General features: G+C 36.4%; 3 protein-coding genes and 1 long non-coding RNA gene across 6 annotated transcripts in view; 2 read left to right on the top strand and 2 right to left on the bottom strand.

Annotated features, from left to right (window-relative positions):
- The first annotated feature begins 12 nt into the window (after positions 1 to 12).
- On the top strand, positions 13 to 2851 carry LOC123683487 (proton-coupled folate transporter). Of its 2 annotated transcripts, none has more exons than XM_045622575.1 (8): positions 13 to 151; positions 780 to 1001; positions 1055 to 1418; positions 1472 to 1829; positions 1902 to 2068; positions 2246 to 2329; positions 2387 to 2543; positions 2597 to 2851. In XM_045622575.1, the coding sequence occupies exons 2-8, from the start codon at positions 780 to 782 to the stop codon at positions 2688 to 2690; spliced, it is 1446 nt and encodes a 481-aa protein (XP_045478531.1). In that variant the 5' UTR covers positions 13 to 151; the 3' UTR covers positions 2691 to 2851. The 2 variants fall into 2 exon arrangements, with proteins under 2 accessions (XP_045478531.1, XP_045478530.1); XM_045622574.1 differs by lacking the exon at positions 13 to 151 and adding an exon at positions 545 to 685.
- On the bottom strand, positions 1133 to 1928 carry LOC123683489. The gene is made up of 2 exons (XR_006747984.1): positions 1787 to 1928; positions 1133 to 1572 (listed from the first exon to the last, which is right to left on the bottom strand). It is a non-coding gene; the product is annotated as an uncharacterized LOC123683489 (long non-coding RNA).
- On the bottom strand, positions 2813 to 18402 carry LOC123683488. Of its 2 annotated transcripts, none has more exons than XM_045622577.1 (7): positions 18341 to 18402; positions 4557 to 4619; positions 4362 to 4448; positions 4062 to 4222; positions 3896 to 4001; positions 3311 to 3753; positions 2813 to 3164 (listed from the first exon to the last, which is right to left on the bottom strand). In XM_045622577.1, the coding sequence occupies exons 3-7, from the start codon at positions 4438 to 4440 to the stop codon at positions 2964 to 2966; spliced, it is 990 nt and encodes a 329-aa protein (XP_045478533.1). In that variant the 5' UTR covers positions 4441 to 4448; positions 4557 to 4619; positions 18341 to 18402; the 3' UTR covers positions 2813 to 2963. The 2 variants fall into 2 exon arrangements, with proteins under 2 accessions (XP_045478533.1, XP_045478532.1); XM_045622576.1 differs by lacking the exon at positions 18341 to 18402 and adding an exon at positions 8668 to 9016.
- The window catches only part of LOC123683486 (probable G-protein coupled receptor 158), a 187345-nt gene continuing 178042 nt past the window's right edge, over positions 11001 to 20303 (top strand). The window contains exon 1 of the mRNA XM_045622573.1: positions 11001 to 12251. Within this exon, the coding sequence (XP_045478529.1) occupies positions 11297 to 12251 (955 nt within the window). The 5' untranslated portion in view covers positions 11001 to 11296. The remainder of the gene's footprint in view (positions 12252 to 20303) is intronic.

The following is a 20303-nucleotide window of genomic DNA, read 5'->3' as shown; positions in this document are numbered from 1 at the left end:
CTATTGTTAACTAACAAAACAACCATTGTTATAAGATATCGAAAATTATTGAAAAAGCGATTAAATACATATTGTTAGGAGTTTTCGAATTTCTTAGATATAGATATTGCAGTTTGAATGTGCGGAAAAGTTCATTTCGTTTTTTAAAAAGGTAAGCATTGTTTTGAATATTTCCACTTCTTCTTAAAAAAAAATAATGATTCTTCATTTCTATGATTCAATCTTATTCAAAATGAGTCTCAAACCTCGGAATTTTTCGAATAAAACTGTGATGATTCTGAATCAATAAACTGGTCGAATGAAAAAAAAGCGCTATTAAATACTCCGATATCTAAGGTCAATCAACTGCTGATATCGATTAGTTTGGGCAATTGACACCGAATTGAACTCAAATATAAATAAAACCGATTGCTTAACAAATACAATTATTGCATAATTAATTTCAACATGTTTGCCGAATTGAAGAAATTGAAAGATTTTAAGAAAAGAAATAATGTCGTGAACCAAAGAGGTTATGTTTTGATTCGCCGCGAAATTTCTATTTAAAAAATTATCAATGAATTCGAAATTTCACTAAAAGGACGATCGTTGAAATAACGAACAGTAGGAATTGAAAAAAGTTCATTTTTAATGATTTCTCCCCTATTTAACGAAAATAATGGAGTATAATTATGATGAACCTTTTGTGAGTAAAAGCGTTTCTTCCATGAATGAGAATTTCTAAATGTGGTATTCAAAATGAGGAATAAATCGTTTAATTCAAATCTATAATCTTTTAGATGCCAGTAGAATGGAATTTTCGAAGAAAAGTATGTTACTACCTGGACTTCATTACGGTAGAGCCAACTTTATACCTATACATGATGGCATTCATGATAACTTCAGTATTAGAGAATGCTTTTTTTGTAGATAAAGCATGTAGAGTGAATCACCACTTAAATGATACCATATGTGGTGATATTGCTAATAAAGCATATTCAGACTTGAACCGAGAAGTTCAGGTGAGGGATTTCTACCAAATCATTACATTTTATTGATATTCATCATGTTTTAGGTAACTGTATCCAATTTTAATTTATGGAATGATATTGCCGGACATACTGGTCAAATCATTCTTGCTCTTTTCATGGGGGCTTGGTCTGACAAACGTGGCAGGAAAATGCCACTTTTGATTGGATTGATAGGCAAGTTTTACTATTCTGTCATGGTTGTTGTTAATTCTATGCAAACTACATGGCCCGTTGAGTACATAGTTTATACTGCTACTCTGCCCATGGCTTTCACGGGAGCCGACGTTGCAATTTTTGCTGCTGCATTCAGTTATCTTGTTGATGTTTCCAGCTCAGAAAATAGGACACTGAGAGTAACTCTTTTGGAGGTGATCTACTTGTCAACTATGCCCACTGGTATTGCATTAGGTATGTAATTCAAATTTCATTTTGTTCTTCTCCTGATGAATTTATATTTTCAGGATCTTACTTATTCAGGAAAGTTTTCAACAAGTCATATACCATGATGTTTACTCTAAATGCCATCCTTATGTTTCTTGCCATTGTTTATAGTCTTCTGAGGCTGCAATGGAGGACAACAAATGAACAGAGTCCCTTGCCAAAGTTGAGATATATCGTATGTGACTTTTTCGATTATAATCATGTAGTTTTTACCTTCAAGACTGTCTTCAAAGAGAGAGCAGCAAATAGAAGAAGATACTTGCTTCTTCTTATAACTATGATGGGTTTATACACATTCCAAAGAGATGAAAAGAATGCCTGTTATTTATACTTACAAAATGTTTTCCATTGGAGTTTCAAACAAATCAGCAATTTCAGGTATTTATAAATTGTTTCATGAAAACTTTGTGGATTAATGTGCATTATTCTTTTTTTTATGTTGAAATCTAGTACATTTAAATCTGCTTTCCAAGATATTGGACTCATCACTGCAATACCATTTATGAGCAGAGTTCTGGGATGGAAAGATACTATCATTGTGATGATTGGTGCATTTGCTCATACAATAGCAAGGATATTTTTTATCATAGCTGAGACTGATGTTATTTTTTATACAGGTGAGATGCAACAGATGAAATATTTGCAAGAGAAGATTTCAATTTGAAATTCCAATTCGAAAACATCTGTCAAATTGATTTGTTTTCTATGATTCATCAATGTTGACAACCTAATACTTGATTTGTGGAACATAGAGTTTTATTTTGTTATTCGATATTATAGTTAGTTACTTTTAGGTGGCGCTTTTGCTGCTCTGGGTCCTATCGTGGCTCCTGTTATTAGATCTATGGTTTCTAAAATTGTCGCAGTCACAGAAAAGGGTGAGAGATCTAAATTATAGAACATTTATATTCTTTATATTTTCTTTTTCTTCTTAGGAGCTGCGTTTTCGATTTTATCTGTCGCTGACAATGCCATTCCAGTTATTTCTGGTGTAATGTACAGCAAATTGTATAATTGGACGATTGATTCTGCCCCCTTCGCTATTTTTTTCTTGACCATGTGCACACAGTTGGGTGTTTTAATAGCTGTAGTGTAAGTCGATGAAGAGATTCTCAATAGGAAGGTATTTACAATGATTGTTACAGGTATATACATTTCTCAGCAAGACGGGAAGAAAATTTGATTCATACAGAAAAAAGGGAAGAGAGGGATTCTGTATCAGAAGTCTATAATACATAATAACTTCGAAATTTATGGATGGAATATTTGCTCAAACCCTATTTTTGTTCCCTAAAGGAGACTATCTTAACGATAAAGTGCACCTTTTTACTTAAAACAAAAATAAATAAAAAATATAAATAAAAATTAAAATAAAATAATTAAATAGAAATAACAAATAACAGTAGTTTCATTTTTATCAACCTATGACTATTGACTAGTTCGTTCTTATTTTAGGAATATCGTACAGACTTTTTATATTGCGGCGAGGTTTTTTTGTATCACCCTGTATCATTAATTGCAGGGAAGTTGTTCGTATATCAAGCACATCCCAAGATTATCATCAGCGGGTGATTCTCTTGAGTTCTCCTCAAAATGGATGCCTACAGTGAAGGGAGTAGAACTGCTCTCAATTCTACAGGGTGATTCGTTCTCCGGACAGAGCGATTCTCCACAATGGACCAAGCTACAAGTGCTGGGTCCACCTTCACCAACCTGGAAAAAATAAAAACTAACGTAGGGGACAGAGAAATTTTGAAAAATAACGGAATTCAGACCATAGAACGATTATATTTCAACCACAGAAATCAGAATCATGTTTCATATTCTGTGACTTAACCTAGTAATCTAATTTGACATACCATAATGAGATCTTCGTTGTCACATGGCAAAATCACCCTATCCACGCACTCCTGCTGCATATCCCTGGCTTGTACACCTTCCACACCCCCACCAGAACCTTCAACCTCGTCTATGACGACCGCATTAGTAAGAGTCGAGTTGTTATTGGGCGCTATTTTGAAGGAATCTTCATGACAGGGCTCGTACGCGATGCTGCACATCCCTTCTTCCTCCCTGATGCAGATGGTGTAGTCTTGATCCGCTAGATGGCGTCCGTTATCAGCGAAGTTCATCGTTTGGATGGTGCCTTTCATTCCTTGATGGTATTGGAGGCAGCCCATTGGTGCCCGTTGGGAGAATGGTATCTGAGTGACGGTGAGCTCCCACAGTCGTGATACTGCTTTTCTGTTGAGCAGCATGGTGATCTCAATTGGGCCGGTTATGCCTTCCACATCGAAATATGCTGCGGAGAATAATTAAATTTATGTCTTAGAATAGTTTTGGAGGTATTGAAGACATAGATGAACAGAGTGATGGGATAATTCACAGAACAATTTTATGAGAAGGCCAAGGCAAAAAAGAATAAGAAACCATAGACTATTCACCGTGTTGTCCACTGTTGAAGCCACAGAGTTTCAGCATTCTATTCTCACCGCCAGACATCGTGAACACGTCTTCTTCGCAAACTCCAGTCTTTCTGTTTGGTTGGCCCTAACAAAAAAAAAATGTTTAGATTTTGACGATCTTACGTTGGCATTCCTGTCGACTTACCAGGTTGAAGTGTATGAAATCCAGACGTAACTGTGCGATTTCTTCGTCGATTTTCTTCACCGTCAGGTTGCAGGAGGTTATAGAGCTTGTTAAATCGGGAAAATCTGGGTTTACGAAGTAGGTTATGTTGTTGATTACTTCCTGGTTGCAGGTCAAAGTGACTGAAATGGAAATCGATGGTTATAGAGTAGGATTGCGATTGGTAGTAATGGGACCACAGATAATTGATAATTGTTATATAAAAAAGAAGTATTTCGAAAATTGAAGAAGGAATGATTTTTTATATTTAAACTCACTTACACACACAACAAACTCCAAATCCCATAGCACATTTTCCATGGGAGCTGCCACCCTGTATACGGCACTCATATGTGTTCATGCAGATTCCTGAAAAAATTCAAATTGTTTTGGAAAATGTACATATGAAAAATTATTTTCTTCCAAAGTGAACAAATTTTTATCGAGTAAACAAATGATGCATTAAAATTTCCTCACCTCTTCTTCTTCCATCTTTGGACAAGCATTCTTCCTCAACTGGAACCGGGAAGAAGTTTAACACTAAAAAAAAGAAAGGAATTTGTTAAATAATTTTCGAAATTTTTTATGAAATATTATTAGAGAAATAACACGAACAGGAAACTTTTCTTGTAAAATTGCGATTGTTCCGTTGATTGTGTGACACGTAGCGCCGTCATGTTGAAAATGAACGTAGTCCACATCAATATCTTCCAATTTTGGCTATGAAAAATTCCTAATTCCCAAGATCGACGAGGAATCGAAAAACCTAGATTTTTTAGTCAACACTACGGGCTACACCAGTAGTTGTTCTTAAGCAACGCACACGGTTTCTATTGATCACATCACTAACTTGTCTCAGGAGCTCAAATTTTTTCACCAGTTTCACTATTGTTTCACGACGACCCAAAAGTGCTTTAGTTTTGTGACTGTAAAAATTTTCACCATTTTTGTAGTGAATTTTCAGCAATGGCCTAGATTTTACTTGTCAAATGTGATATCTGCCTCTGGGCAGATATAAAATTTAACTTGCTATCTGTAGCGAGCAATGCAAAACGAAACTTCTTATTGGAAAACTTTGTATATGCAGTGGGTACAGAAAAATGGAATCGAATATAAAATTCCATACCTTCAAATTGAAAATTATGATTTCCCTTTCCCATTCAGGGAAAACTGAAACTAAATTATCTAAAGTCTTATCTGAGAATCCCTGGAAATTTATTCACCCTGGTAAAAAAGACACCTACGTACTTTTTTTTTGCTTGTCTGAATGAAAATATATTAGGGGAAAATTAAATTTAATTTTCTATAGAGTTTATTATTCTTGCGTTGGCGTTTCAATTTGTCTCTAGTTACGATCAAGCTCTTGGTAGGTTTTTATACGTTTATACGATATGGATATACAATTGATTAACTTTATGTTATAACAGCGATATTGCAAAAACTTTTCATTTTCATGGAAATCATATTATGCCGAATTTGATTGTCGGTTAATATCGAAAATATCTACATTTTTTCCGGTGAATAGAGTTGAATTACGAAGAACACAATACACAACAGTTTTTTGGAGAAAACGAAAAATAAAAACATTCTATGGTAAATTACCAACCCATTTGAACTTTAAAGTTTCATTCGACATTTTTGTCAACTACAACAGTAATAAAAGAAAATGCGAATAGCTTAGTTGAGTTACAGGGTGATCAAATTTCGTAAAAAAAATTGAAACATTTGTGAACTTATCTTTAAAACATATTTCTATTATTGAATTGAACATTCTTCTATAGATTAGGAATGCTGTTCCATAAAAAAACGAGTTAACTGATCGGTTACCAATCCAGATACTGATCCCGCCCAAACGTAGATTAATTTCTAGTTCGATTTTTTTCTCAATTTTCTCCTTTATGAAAAATATGGTTGCCACAGCTTCTTCAACACGTATTCCTCGCTGAAAAACGTAGGTACAGCTTCTTGAAGAAGCCAACCAGCTATTTTTTACGACCTCCGCAAATTTTTTTCATCAGAAAATATTAGGGGTAGGGCTTTTCCTAAGGACAATTTACACAACGTATCGCGGAAAAATTATGTACATTTTCTCCGCACCTTCCACCCCAATAAATTCCCGTCTGTACACGTTATGAGCATTTGGCGTCATCCGAAAATTATAGGTTGCGGGCCCAGACACTAAAAAAAATTTGGAATTAATGTGTATGAATAGGGACGTTGTGTTCCACGCCCACTGGTGACGTAACGCGTCTTTGTTTCTCGAAATATATTCCCGTGCGCTGGTTTCATCCCGAAAATTATATGTGTCCGTTGTTTTCCATTATTTTTATTCTGCTTTATTGAGCTTGTGGGGGTTTTCGAATGATTTGATGGTGAATAACGTGTGAAACAGAGTGGAAGATTTGAATTTCGCGCCATTTGAACAGCCATTAGGCCAATTGAAAAGACCCCGGTCTACCATAGTAAAACACATTTTTTGGCAAAATTCGATTTTGTTATTCAACATAGTTGCCTGCTTCGAGGGCGATACAGTGATTATAGCGATCTTCCAACTTTTCGATACCATTTTTGTAGTACGATTTGTCTTTCGCTTCAAAATAGGCCTCAGTTTCGGCGATTTCTTCTTCATTGGCGCTAAATTTCTTTCCAACGAGAATTCTTTTGAGGTCTAAGAACAGAAAAAAGACGATGAGGGCCAGATCTGGCGAAATCGGTGGATGCAGAAGCAATTCGAAGTCTTATTCATTCAATTTTGCCATTGTTTTCATTGATTTGTGACACGGCGTATTGTTTTGATGAACAGCATCTTTTTTCTTCAAATAGGGCCGTTTTTTTTACGATTTCATCCTTTAAACGATCCAATAACGCTATATAATAATCGCTGTTGAGGGTCTGGCCCTTTGGAGGTAATAAATGAATATTATACCTTGCGCATCCCAGAATACTGATGCCAATACCTTGCCAGCTGACTGTTGTGTTTTTCCTCGCTTTGGATTCGATTCATCGTGTGCAGTCCACTTAGCTGACTGTCGATTGGAATTCGGAGTGAAATGATGGAGCCATGTTCCATCCATTGTTACATATCGACGCAAAAATTCAGGTTTATTGCACTTAAACAGCTTCAAACTGCTCAGAATCATTAACACGTTGTTGCTTTTGATCGATTGTGAGCTCGCGCGGCACCCATTTAGCACACAGCTTTTTGGAAAAATTTGAGCTGTTGAGACAAGTTAGTGATGTGCAGAATCGAAACCGTGTGCGTTGCTCAAGAAGGACTGACTATAATGCAGCTGTAGATCGTAGTATTGAAGAAAACCCAGGTTTGTCGATCTTGGGAATTAAGCATTTCAAAAACAATTTTTGATGGCCGGAATTCGAAGATATTGATGGGGGAGATCATTTTTTAATAACAAGTGCCACACACGCAACAAAACAATCGCAATTTTACCAGAAAAGTTTTCTGAATGTATTATTTCTCGAAGAGGTGATCTCAATTGGCCACCGAGATTATGTGATTTAACACCTTCAGACTTTTTTCTTTGTGGCCACGTGGAAGAGAAGGTCTCAAATCGATTCAGAACTTTTAAGATGGAATTCGAGAAGTTCTCGAGGACATACCATTGGAATTGATTATAATAGCTAAACTCTGTATTATTTTTTGACATTTCTTATGTCATTTGTTTTTAGTGGGATTTTCCATTATGTGAATCATGGAAAGATACACGCTTCAAAGACGTTTAGAAATTGTTGAATTTAAGAAGAATTCATGGACGATATGATTCAGTTAATCCACTTACCATTTGTCGTATTGTAGCCAAATTTGAAACTGATTTTTTTTACACCAGTATCAAAATACTGAGCTGTACTTAGTACCACTTTTAAATTTGTCCACAATACTTAATAACTGAATATATTCTTCTTGAATTTATTCACAAATGAGCACTGATAAAACAATTCAACAATTTCATTTCTATTGAAAAAACAAGTTGAAACAGCTCTATATCATCTTCAACAGGCGGCGCATAAATGAACGAACGCTCAAAAGCTTCTGACATCGAATGAACAGTTGTTCTTTTAAATTTTTATGAAAATAATAGTAATTTACGTAACAAGTCCGGAAAATAGGGTTTTTTTGGACGAATAGACAAAATTCCAGGACGAGCGTAAGCGAGTCCTGGAAGTCTGTGAGTCCAAAAAAACCATTTTCGGGCGTGTTGCGTACAATATTTTTTCGGCAACCATGTAAAATAACACTATCGCTGCTGCTTTCCATAATTTATTGCGATTGCGATCAAAAAACATGCAAATTTTTGACAACTAATTTCATATGAACTGTCAGCCGTTATCTCGGTTGCTATGGATTCTATGATTCTTTTCCGGCCTAGTCCGGGAAGTACGTACTTTCCGGACTAGGCCGGGAAATGCTACTTTCTCAGAGAAAAAGCGTCCGGGAAGTGAGCACTTCCCGGACGGTTGCCGAAAAAAGTGTTGTATTTAACATTAAAGAGTCACATACACGAACAGACTTTTGGAAATCTAAAAAAAACAGACCGCACGACTTATCTGCAAAAAAAATCGAAAAAGTCACCTCTTGGCAGCCTCGATCCATTTCCAGCTAAAGCCCCTTCTACCAAACCATTATCCGACTCATCCACCTCACTCCAAATATCATGACTACCACCCCCAAGCAAAGGTTTGCACAGACCGGTCCGAAAATACAACACAAACAAACAAAACAGCACTAAACACCTCATCACAGACCTGCAAAAGGATCAAACATCTTAACCACGCACTTAGAAAAGAGACCGATATCGAGTTCTCTAACAATTCAAATCTGCTCTCTTTCGAATTCGACTATAACTGTGTTTGCTGGTCCCTTCGAGTATGAAAGTGTTACCTCTTCATTTCATGGTCGTTGACGATGTTGTGTCGTGCGGAGAGAGAGACCGTTTTTGAATGGGTAATTTATGCAAGAAGAAGATGATGCGGAGATGCAGAAGTATGTCACTAGGTCTTCGGATGTCGCTGGAAGTACCAAAATGGGATGGTTGAGACTTTGGAGTTTACCAGACGGCGTTTATCTTTATCTGTTGTGGTTTTTTATGCTCTAGAAATTGGTGGGTATTAATTGAAGGAGAAGTTTATCGATTCTGTTAGTTTTAGTTGGGATATTTTCGTTTTGAGTAGTTTTGATGTTTGTTTTTGGGTTAATCGACTGATAACTATTCGTTTTAACGTCAAGATATTGTTGTTGATCGACTAGGTGCTGATATAGGTTTAGGAGATGTAAGTAAACATCCGGTTACAAGAGTTGAGTTATCCCACGTTCACCCAATTAAGCAAGATTGCAATTTGAAGTTGTTAATATGTCAAATTTTAAAATACGCGAATTAGTCCTTGAAATGCAGGGCGATTCAAAAGTCCAGGTTATAACTTTATGAAGTTATAGTTCTAGTGGCGTAGTTTTTGGAGGTTTGGTGTTTTCAGTCGCCCCTAACATCTACGCCAATGAAGATCGGAGCTATTTAGAGTCAAATCCTGTTTTCCCGACGTTTCTTCGTACTTTTGTTTTTGAAAGCGGCTAGGACATATCGTTCTGGAGAAAAACGACTTCAATGTTATTGAGGCACCAATATTTGTCTCACAATAATCAACACTTTTTATTTGATCTACTTTGCTGCAACATATGAAATGTTTACTTTGAAACTACTGCAGTCTGCAGTAACATTGAAGTATATTTTCTCTAAAACGGTATGTCCTAGCCGAAAACATCAAAGAAAAGTCCGGAAAACAGGGAATTCTTTAAATAGCTCGAATCCTCATTGGCGTAGATGTTAGGGGCGACTGGAGACACGATATCCCCGAAAACTACGTCCCTGGGGCATTATAGGAACTTAATAAAAACGTGAAAATATTGGAAATCCTACAAGTACAATATCATCCAAAATCTAAAAGCTTATGATGATAATTCGTTTAGAATTCATAAAAATGAATGAAAAAAAATTGTTCAACAGCCAGTAAAAGGAAAGGAAGGGATTCGAGATAGAAGAAATTTTACTTGGAAGAACTTCTTCAGCTACCGATTCCGAGAAAATGATTGTAAACAATTCTCCATTGATCCTCAGGAAAATCCAAATTATTATAAAAATCCAGTAAGTAAGCTGTGATGAATTAATTATAAGTTTTGGTACTTATTTATTCTCAGAGAAGATGAAAAAGATTCAATGAAGTAATTTAATCATCACGAAAAAATAGGACTACAAGAAACACTCTGTATCAGGAAGACAAAGCGTTTGCGGGGCCATGTTTATAAGACTTTTGTTTCTTGAAATTATCCAAGGAATCTTGCATTTTTCTTTGTCACTACAATTTAGGAACACCCTGTTTTTTTCTAGTTATCAGGAAAAAATATTTCAAATAGTAATAACTTTGAAACCATTAAACGTATTTAAGATTGGAAATATCAAAATTTAACTGTGAATTTTGAAAATAAGAATACCTCATTCCATAAATTTTGTAAATTATTAACTCAATCTATAGCGAAAATAAATAAAGATTCGATAAATTGGTAAAATCTTTACAAAATGGTAGGACTACAAGAAACGCCCTGTATCTCGAAAATAAAGCGTTTGCGGGACTATATTTAAAGGACTTTTTCCTCTTAAACCTCCAATTTAGGAACACCCTGATTTCAATGTTCCTAAGTCCTAACCCTGTAACTTGAACTTCAAAGACGCGAAAACGTTGTATGCATAATTTTAGATATGCACATTCGAATTTTTCGTATAAAAATTCTAATTTACAATCTCCGACCCCCACAACAATCCGTAGATTGTGCGCCAGCGCCCCTGGATCCGCCAGATGGCGGAAAATTCAACCCCCAATCGCAACTTTCGCACTGCCTTCAGTTGCTCCCGGCCCGTGAGCGAATTCTCCAACTTCCAACCTCGCTACCCTCCCTCCTTGGAGAGGTGCGCCCTCTAGTTTTCGCGCCGCTCTACGCTCCACAAATGCCGTCAAAACTAACTTTAATTTAATCCGCGATAGTTCAGTGGACCAGATCACGATGGATTTTGAAAAACCGTTGGAAGTCCTTTCAGCATCCATAAACTGGCCGTAGTGTTAAAACCGAGACCATTTTTACACCAATTATCTTCTTCGAGAAGATTCTGTGCTCGTAGTTATGAACAACGACAAACTGACTTGATTCTGTGACGATGCTGCTTGAAATTCTATGTCTCCTGTCAATCCCTCCCTTCATTTCTCCGCAAGATTTCCAACCGATACTGAACATTCGTCACAGAAAATCCAGGAACCGGTATCTGAGGAACCAACCAGACTTCATTGGTTACAATACCACCCTCAAAGATTCCCCTTCAAACATTTCAGACGCTCTACATTTCCCAGATCTTTTCCTTTTAGAATCATCGCCCATCCTTCAACCTCAAAAACTGACAGACCACAGAAACCACACCGTTGAACCAACGATGAAAAACAAGACCAGAAGAATAACCGTAAATGGTTCCAACACCAACAACTCCTGGAACACCATGGACAAGAGCATGTTGTTCATTGGGGAAAAGGCTATGAAGAAGAAGGTAGAGGATGTTAGGAACTCCTCGATGGAAGAAGAGGGAGTTAACAACGATTTTGACGATCTGTACGAGACAGAAAAACCCTTAGAAAACTTGAGACCAGGAAATGTAGATATCGTAACCAGGTTCTTGAGGATTGTTGAGTCACAACATCTGCTTGGAGAAAATTGTACAGCTGGAACTGATTTAAATCTTGGTGAAGGTGTGGTGGATAGATACGCTCAAGAAAGGTTCAGGGTTGAAGCCGACGTGGCAGTCAATAGAGCTAATATGCTGACCAGACTGTGGAAATACGCTGGGAAGGAAGTGCTTAAGTCTGAGTACCTCTTGCACGCCTCTGTCTTCAGTATGGTGGAGTTCGATGATGACATCTTTGCTGCTGGAAATTGCTACGATCAGTTCCAGTACCAGGACTACCTGCTGTTTTGTCCCTATGCATACAGGCTTCCTGAAGGGACTATCTTGGTGAAAGATCTGGCAGTTGAGTACAACTACCTGAGCAACACTTCTGAGTGGTTCTACATAGCTAGGAAGAATGCGGAGAAGGTGATCAAGAACTTCAACCAATTCAGCAGGGGTGAGTTCGAGGTCTCTTGTTTATCAGCGTTTAAATTTGGTTACTTCGGGTGTGATTTTAAAGGGATATGAAAGGTCGTTAGCATAATGATCATCTTTTGTATTTATAATATTTATTCGATATAAGCTTCTAGAAATTTTAAGTTACTAATTGAAAGTTCATTCAATCTGCTATGACTAGTTTTTGAGGGGTTACACAGGCCTATAGAAATTTCAGTTCAACACTTTTTGGTTAAATTTTGGGTGCATAATGAGAAATAATCCTCAGATGTTGTTTATCAGATTTATTTTTTGAAATATGCAAGATTCAGCATTTTGTATTTTCAACTTGTGAGTATTACGCTTTATAACTTTCACTATTGCCAGCGAATTTATCCAGCTAAAACAATTTTCATCTCGATTTGAAGCTTTCATAAATTGCTTCATCAACATATACTCCTCAAATGACTTTGTCATTTGTACAACCTATTTGAGTGAATTTCATCTGAAAAAATTCGTATATTTCAAAAGTTTCCTTCTTAGAAATTCTCCGAGAGTAATAAATTTTATATACCCATGAGATTCAGCTGAAAGTGACAGTTTTTCAATATCTTTTTCTCCAGCAAATAAGAACCTCACAGCTACTTTTACTCATTTGCAGAGATGAAACCTAACCTATCTTCATCAATATCAGTTGGAAAGACACCTTGCCTTATGAGAATATTATTGTCGTATATTTTAAAACGAAGATTTTTATACTAAATGTGAAGGAATTTATACAAGCAAATCGATGGTATCGAAACAATGTCCCTATCTTTAGTTCTTTTATTGTCCGTCAAGGCGCTGTGACCTTGAATAGATCCCCTATACCGGAAAATTCCATTTCTATGGCGATGCTTTGGCCGAATTCGTTCTTCATGAAATATTCAGTGGTTTATGGAATACGAGGATGTCGCAAATGGTCGTGAAAATGTTGTAAAAAGTCGTTTGATACAGTGTTAGGCTACTAAGTCGCTGATACTGCTCAAAAATACGATAGAATAGGCAATAATTCTGGATTTATGGACAATTTACCGAATGAAATATCGATAGAAGATATATCTGGTAGTAAACAGATTATTGCTGTATCAATAGGAGGAAATTCTGAAGATACCCTAAAATTGAATTATTTGAGTGCTTGGATTGTCACTTTATATGATTATGTGCACGTCAATCTTGATGATGTTGAAGGATTCACATTACTTTATTATGTCTTCATATGAAATGAGGTATTCTTATCGTATTTTATTATTATTTTCGAAATTTACACTTAGATTTTGGTATTTTCAATCTCAAATCCGCTTAATGGTTTCGAAGTTATTACCATCTGAAATATTCTTTTCCTAATAACTTGAAAAAACTCAAGGTGTTTCTGAATTGAAGTGACAAAGGAAAATGCGAGATTCCTTGGATGATTTCAAGGAAAAAAAGTTCTTAAACATTCGAGATACAGGGTGTTTCTTAGAGTCCTATTTTTTCGTAATGATTATACCAGTTTATTGAATCTTTTTCATATTCTCTGAGAATAAATAACTGCCAAAACTTATGATAAATTTATTCATCACAGCTTACTAACTGGATTTTAATAATAATTTGGACTTTCCAGAGGATTACTGGAGAATTGTTCGAAATTTTTTCCTCGAAATCAATAGCAGAAACGATGCACCAATATCAACATCAGAAATATTTCATATAATGCAATTAACGAATTATTAAATTCTGTTGCGAACGTACGGAATTCCTCCCAAAACAAATATCAATCAACATTCCTAAATTCGAGCCTCGAATGATACCCTCGAAAAGGGCCAGGTACAATTTTCAGCCTGGGTTTGAGGTTTTTCCGGAATTAATTAATTAGTGCGGACGTGTGTGGCGAGCCTTAGTCCTGTAATATTACGCTCGGAAGGGTTTTTGATTCGAATTTGATCGTGTTTCCTATATGGGATTTGTGTTAAATTGGTTAGATTACCGTATGGTTATGTTATTTTGTAATTGGATTTTTCCGGAACGACAGGGGGAATATACAGGGTGAGTTTTGTGTATGGAACGCCTCATTTATCTTTCAAACGGATTGCACGATTTTTATAAATTTTGTTGTGCAACGATATTGTTGCACAATATGAATGAATGGTGGAATTCATATTGTTGTCACATCTCTCAGGAATAACCTCAGATTAATAAACAAAGATAGAGGGAGCATATGTCATTTTCAGTGAGCAAATTCTGTCCCCAACATGAACTATCAAATTTGACATGCAGCGCGCGGAAAGGAAAACATATCAGTGATGCGATATTTCACTCAATTCGCGAGTTTCTCCACAAAGAACGCACTTCTTATGTCCCATAGTGAATCAACGTTTCATATTAACTCAAAATATATTGAAATAGATACCTAAATATATCAGAATTTCAAAAAACAAACTTCAAGCGCGCCTAACGACGTGAAACAACCGATGACACTAGGAGAGCAAAAGTTGCTAAACTTTGGATTTTAGCAGGTAGATACAGAAAATAATAAATATTCAGCTCATTATAAATTCGTCAATTAGGAAAAATATCGGATTCCAAATATTCAAATTTGCATATTCAATCGGGAATCACTCAAATAAATATATTTCATTCGATATAATATACATTCATAATGATATAGTAAAACTGTGGATTTTAAAACATATCACAATTCGACAACGTAATCTAACCATGTTGGGGACATGTAAAAGTTGCGTATACTTCCTCTATCTATGTTTATTATTGTATGGGAATAACAATTGAACTTTGTTAATTCAAAAGGATCGCCCTGTATATTTTTTGTCTTTTGAGTTCTTCAAGAAAAACTGAATATTTTCGAAGAATGTACCATATAACTAAATAACATGAGTTTAGAGCTATGGTGAATAACAAAAATGCCTTTTGAATCTTTACATTTCCAACAGACAAAATTTAATTACTGAACTTCTAATACTGATCTAGATCCTGTTTAGCAAATTGACATAAAAATTCGACCTGTGAGCAATGAAGGAATATAAATATATCATAATAATTTCTGAGAATTTTTAGACGAAACATTCCCCACTGGACATGTCAAAAATTTGGAGCAATTATCAGATTGATCCAAAAACAATTTTCGAAGAAAACGTGTGATTATTTCCTAGTGGATAACAAGACAAATTAGATATAATTATGGTTCGAACAAGTCTAATATCAACATGTAATTCTAGTTTCAGGTCAGTAGAATAACAGCATTTTCTCTGCCAATTGGACGATTTCATTTTACAAGTTGTCCATCAATTTGTATTGATGGGACATTCCTATGAGAAAGTGCTGAATTCTATGTTGCATTGTGTCTATAGAAAATTCTGCTATTTTAATTGCAAAATTTCAGTCAATCTTGTCTCAGGTTTTTATGATGTTGACCAAAATGAATTCGACCTAGTCTTTCAAATTGTTGATTTCTGTGACAAATCCGTTCATTCTGCCTTAACTTGTAGAACAAAATCGTGCGAGAATATCTCAGTTTCACACAGATTTCATGGTTATATTTTATTATTATATGTTGGCACTCGGAACTCTCCTGTCATGAATTCATCTAGTATCTGTCAAATTTGTGATATAGAACCAACATTTATCAATGCAAAAATCACTAAACGATATTTATGAAAATATACCATTAATTTCAATAAAAATCCAGTGAATTAGAGAAAATAATGTATAATAACACTCGTACAGAAGGCTCTAGTTAAATATATCTTATTAGTAACGATACTAGGATTTATATACATCACTAATAAAATGAATTTTATCTCGAAAATTCCCTCAATTCAGTTATTTTTTAATTGGTTGTCAAAATTCCCTAGAAAGACAATGTTCCTTGCAGTTGGGAACACTGAAATCCACTGATTCCCCAGTTATCACCCCATCTCTATGATCTGGCCCATCGATCGACAGCAAACCAACACGCCCACTACCAAGACCACAGATACCGATCGCGATAAAGAAGACTACAAGCTCTTCCGTGGCCTTAGCCTCCCCACAATCCGCCAGAAGTCGATTCCACGGCTCTCTCGACCGCGCCGTGGTCCACAGTCGGCCCAAAACCGATTAACTCGAATACCCAAAACCCTCCATCACTCAAGTTTGTCGGGCCAACACTACCGATAAGTCGGTAACAATGGTCCCTTTCCTGGAATCCCGAGGGACAACGTCCAGAAGCAATTAAACTGGCCGAAAGGCGGCAAACCAGGCCAAAACAATAACAAATTATTGGCGGGAAGGTGCAACAATGACGTTGGCATAATTTGGCGATGGTGTCGCCCTCTGGATTACGACCCTAGAAAGCGAGTAAGAGATGCTAATCGATCAATCCGATTGTGACGAGTCGACGGAATTCAATTGTACTCGATGCTCGATATTAGTTTCTATGGGGCTACTTCGGGAACGCAGTTCCTTTGTTTAGAAGCGGGCTTTGGAATTTTCTATGGTCTCGTCAATTTCGAAGACGTCGTCTCTATGACAAGGGAAGGTATCGGAGAATTGAGGGAAGACGTGATTATTGCCTGTATTGAGGTCATTAAGGACGGTGAGGTGGTTTTGAGGTATCGGGAGGGTGGGAGGTGAAAGGAGGGGGTAGAATTTTAGGGGGGGGGTCCGTTCGAGCGCGTAATTGACTTTCTGGAGGTTTATGATTAATTTCTTTGATATTCAAGGATTAATTAGTCATTTTTAAGGGTGAATTGAGTATTGAGCGTTTGTTCTTCGAACCATTATGTCAATGTTTGTGCTTTTTTCAATTTTGAACTGCTAATTCAGTATTCTGATCCGTCGCTATGCAACGAACTTCAACGGACTGTTATTTTCGACATGGGAAAGTTACTTTTATGAACTAGGTAGTCCAAATTTAGAGAGAGTATACGTAATTTTAACATGTCCCCAACATGGTTAGATTACGTTGTCGGATTGTGATATATTTTCAAATCCACAATTTTACTATATCGTTATGAATGTATATTATATTGAATGAAATATATTTAGTTGAGTGATTCCCGATTAAACATGCAAATTTGAATATTTGCAATCCGATATTTTTCCTATTTGTCGAATTTATAATAAGCAGAATATATATTTGTATTTTCTTTATATACCAGCTGAAATCCAAGGTTTGGCAACTTTTGCTCTCCTAGTGTCATCGGTTGTTTTACTACGTTTGGCGCGCTTGAAGTTTGTCTTCTGAATTTCTGATATATTTAGGTATTTATTTCAATATATTTTGAGTTGATATCAAACGTTGATTCCCTATGGGACATAAGAAGTGCGTTCTTTGTGAAGAATCTCGCGAATTGAGTTAAATATCGTATCACTGATATGTTTTCATTTGCGCGCGCTTCATGTCAAATTCGATAGTACACGTTGGGGACAAAATTTGCTTACTGAAAATGCATATGCTCTCTCTATCTATGTTTATTACTCTATGTAAATTCACATTTACTATAAACGAAGAAAATACAAAGAGAAAGAAGAAGAAGTACGATTTCCAAGTGTGTAATATCATACGATATTAATTATCTATCTGGTTAATGTATCAACAAAAATGCCATCAACATAACCATTGTCAAACAGAAGACTTCCACGCTATTTCATAGGAATCATAATCGAAAGTAAACCAAGGAGAATGCATGTAATCAAGAGAGAGTAGCGATATACCAGTTTCACCTTTATTAGGGATCATCAGTACCGCATAACTCAACCCAAGATGACAAACAAATGAAATAGCAGGCACCTTATTGATATTAATTAATATCGTATGATATTACACACTTGGAAATCGTACTTCTTTTTCTTTTACTTTGTATTTTATTTATTCATTACCAGGTGCAGGTGTTAGCCAATTTTATATTATTTATTATACTATATACATTTATGGAATATACTATTGGGAAATATTTTTCTTAGTGAAAATACCACTCTTTCTAGTGAAACTTGTAGTAAATTTTATTTCGCGGGGCGCCAAAATGTATGATAGCAGCCCTTCGAGCGCGAACAGTTATTTTTCCGAGGTGAATCTCTAGAGGGACATACCTTCAACCGCATCACCTTCAAACGCACTCGTCGTAGCGGAAAAACCATTCCAAGAAAACACCTACTTTCTCCCCTCGAAACACATCCAAACAATTCTCATCTCGCATCTTGATATCAACGCAATCTCACATCGCCATCGTCTGGGCATCGTTCTAGGTGAAATTCTTACGTTTCTACTACTCCCACTCGTCGATTAAGACGAAAACCTCCAGATTATGCAGATTTGATCCATCAGCTTGTCGCCAGACCGCCTTTATTGTGCGGTTTGGGAATTTCAGAGATCCAGGGTTTGCGAGCCTCGTTAGGGATTTTTAATCGCGTCAAGTTTTCAGCACTTTTTCCCCCTTCCTAATGGCGAAATTCGCAGAAGACGACATCTGAATTACAATAAAGGTCTTGTTTCGGCTAAGGGAATCCTTCTTGATTGCAGTTAGACGTGCTACATTAAGCGTTTTAAATCGCTGCTGGAGTTTTTTGTCGTTTTATTTGGATGGGGGCGCTTTAAACGTTCCGCTAGATGTCGCAAGTGCGCGATGGCTTCTAGGTCACTCACTGAGGCCATTGATAGATAGCTGTTTTCACTCTGTGGCCTTTCAACTTCAGGATTACTCGATGCTATTTGCGTGACACGCTGAGAATTGTTGTTAGAAATGAAAAAAACGAGTGATATACTTCAACGATGGATATACCTTCACCCTAGTGTCTTTTATGAATAACTTAGTATCCATTAGGAATCTTAAATTGCATTGAAAGCTTTTTCAGTTGAGTGGAAATGGAGGATGATACACGGCTCCTGGGAAATTGCTTCAAATTTTCACATGAAGACTTTTAAAACGTCTTCTAAGACAACATAAGTGTCGTTAGATTGCCATGATATGTTTTAGGGGGAGCTGAAGTTAGGATGCTTGTGTTTTTAGGCCATAACATTCGGCTTGATGTACATTTGGTTGCACGTCTAGACTAATCTGTCTGATTAGCAGATGCATCAAGCAGGATCATTAAGGAATAAATAATTAAACCACACAATTACAAACTATTAGGCACATTAAACTGCACTGAGAGCTGTTCCCATTAGGCAGAATTGAAAAATGAACACAGGTGGCTGGTAACAATTTATATTAGACCGTTTGGAACAATCTGCAAGATGTGGTGCACCACAACCTTCTTTTTTTTTAATTTTTTGGTATGTAATATCATTATCCTTTCTGAGATTTCAAGGACAAAAATATTCCTTTACACTTAAAACGCAAAACCTACGACAGCTGTATATTACCAGTGGCAACTTATGGTATAGAAACTATGGCAATGACGAAAAAAGTGGCAGAACAGCTGAGAGTAACTCAAAGGGCCATGGAAAGGATTATGCTGGGTATGAGCTTGAGGGACAGAATTCCGAACACCGAAATACGAAAAAAGACCAGGGTAACTGACATCATGAGTAGAATAGCGAAACTTAAGTGGCAGTGGGTGGCACATATTACAAGGCATAGTGGGGAGAGATGGTCACACAAAGTGACGTTTTGGAGACCTCGAGAGACAAAAAGAAGCATAAGAAGACCGAGAAAAAGATGGATAGACGACATAGTCGATGTAGCCGGCAAGCAATGGATGAGAACAGCAAAAGACAGAGAAGCATGAAAAAAACTGGAAGAGGCCTATGTCCGACACTGGATGAAAGAGGGCTGAAGAAGAAGAAGAGATTTTGAACAAGTTTCAAAAGATATTCTGCAGCTAGTTGAAATCCATCTGGCTTCATCGTAGTAATTCTTCAAAACTCCTCGGTCGAAAAAGCTTTGGAAGTTGATTTTCTTTTTTCTGCTGATGTCTTCTTTATATTGAAAGCGTTGTATTCTTATATTCCTGCAAGTTTTTCTGAAGTTGTTTCTTGATCTGAGGAGTTGTTCCTGTTCAGCAGTGATTCCGAAAATGATGATGATTCTATACATATGTACCTTATTGTTTT

Source organism: Harmonia axyridis, chromosome 6, assembly GCF_914767665.1.
Source record: "Harmonia axyridis chromosome 6, icHarAxyr1.1, whole genome shotgun sequence".
Lineage (NCBI taxonomy): Eukaryota > Metazoa > Arthropoda > Insecta > Coleoptera > Coccinellidae > Harmonia > Harmonia axyridis.
This window is presented reverse-complemented; position numbering and strand designations above follow the sequence as displayed.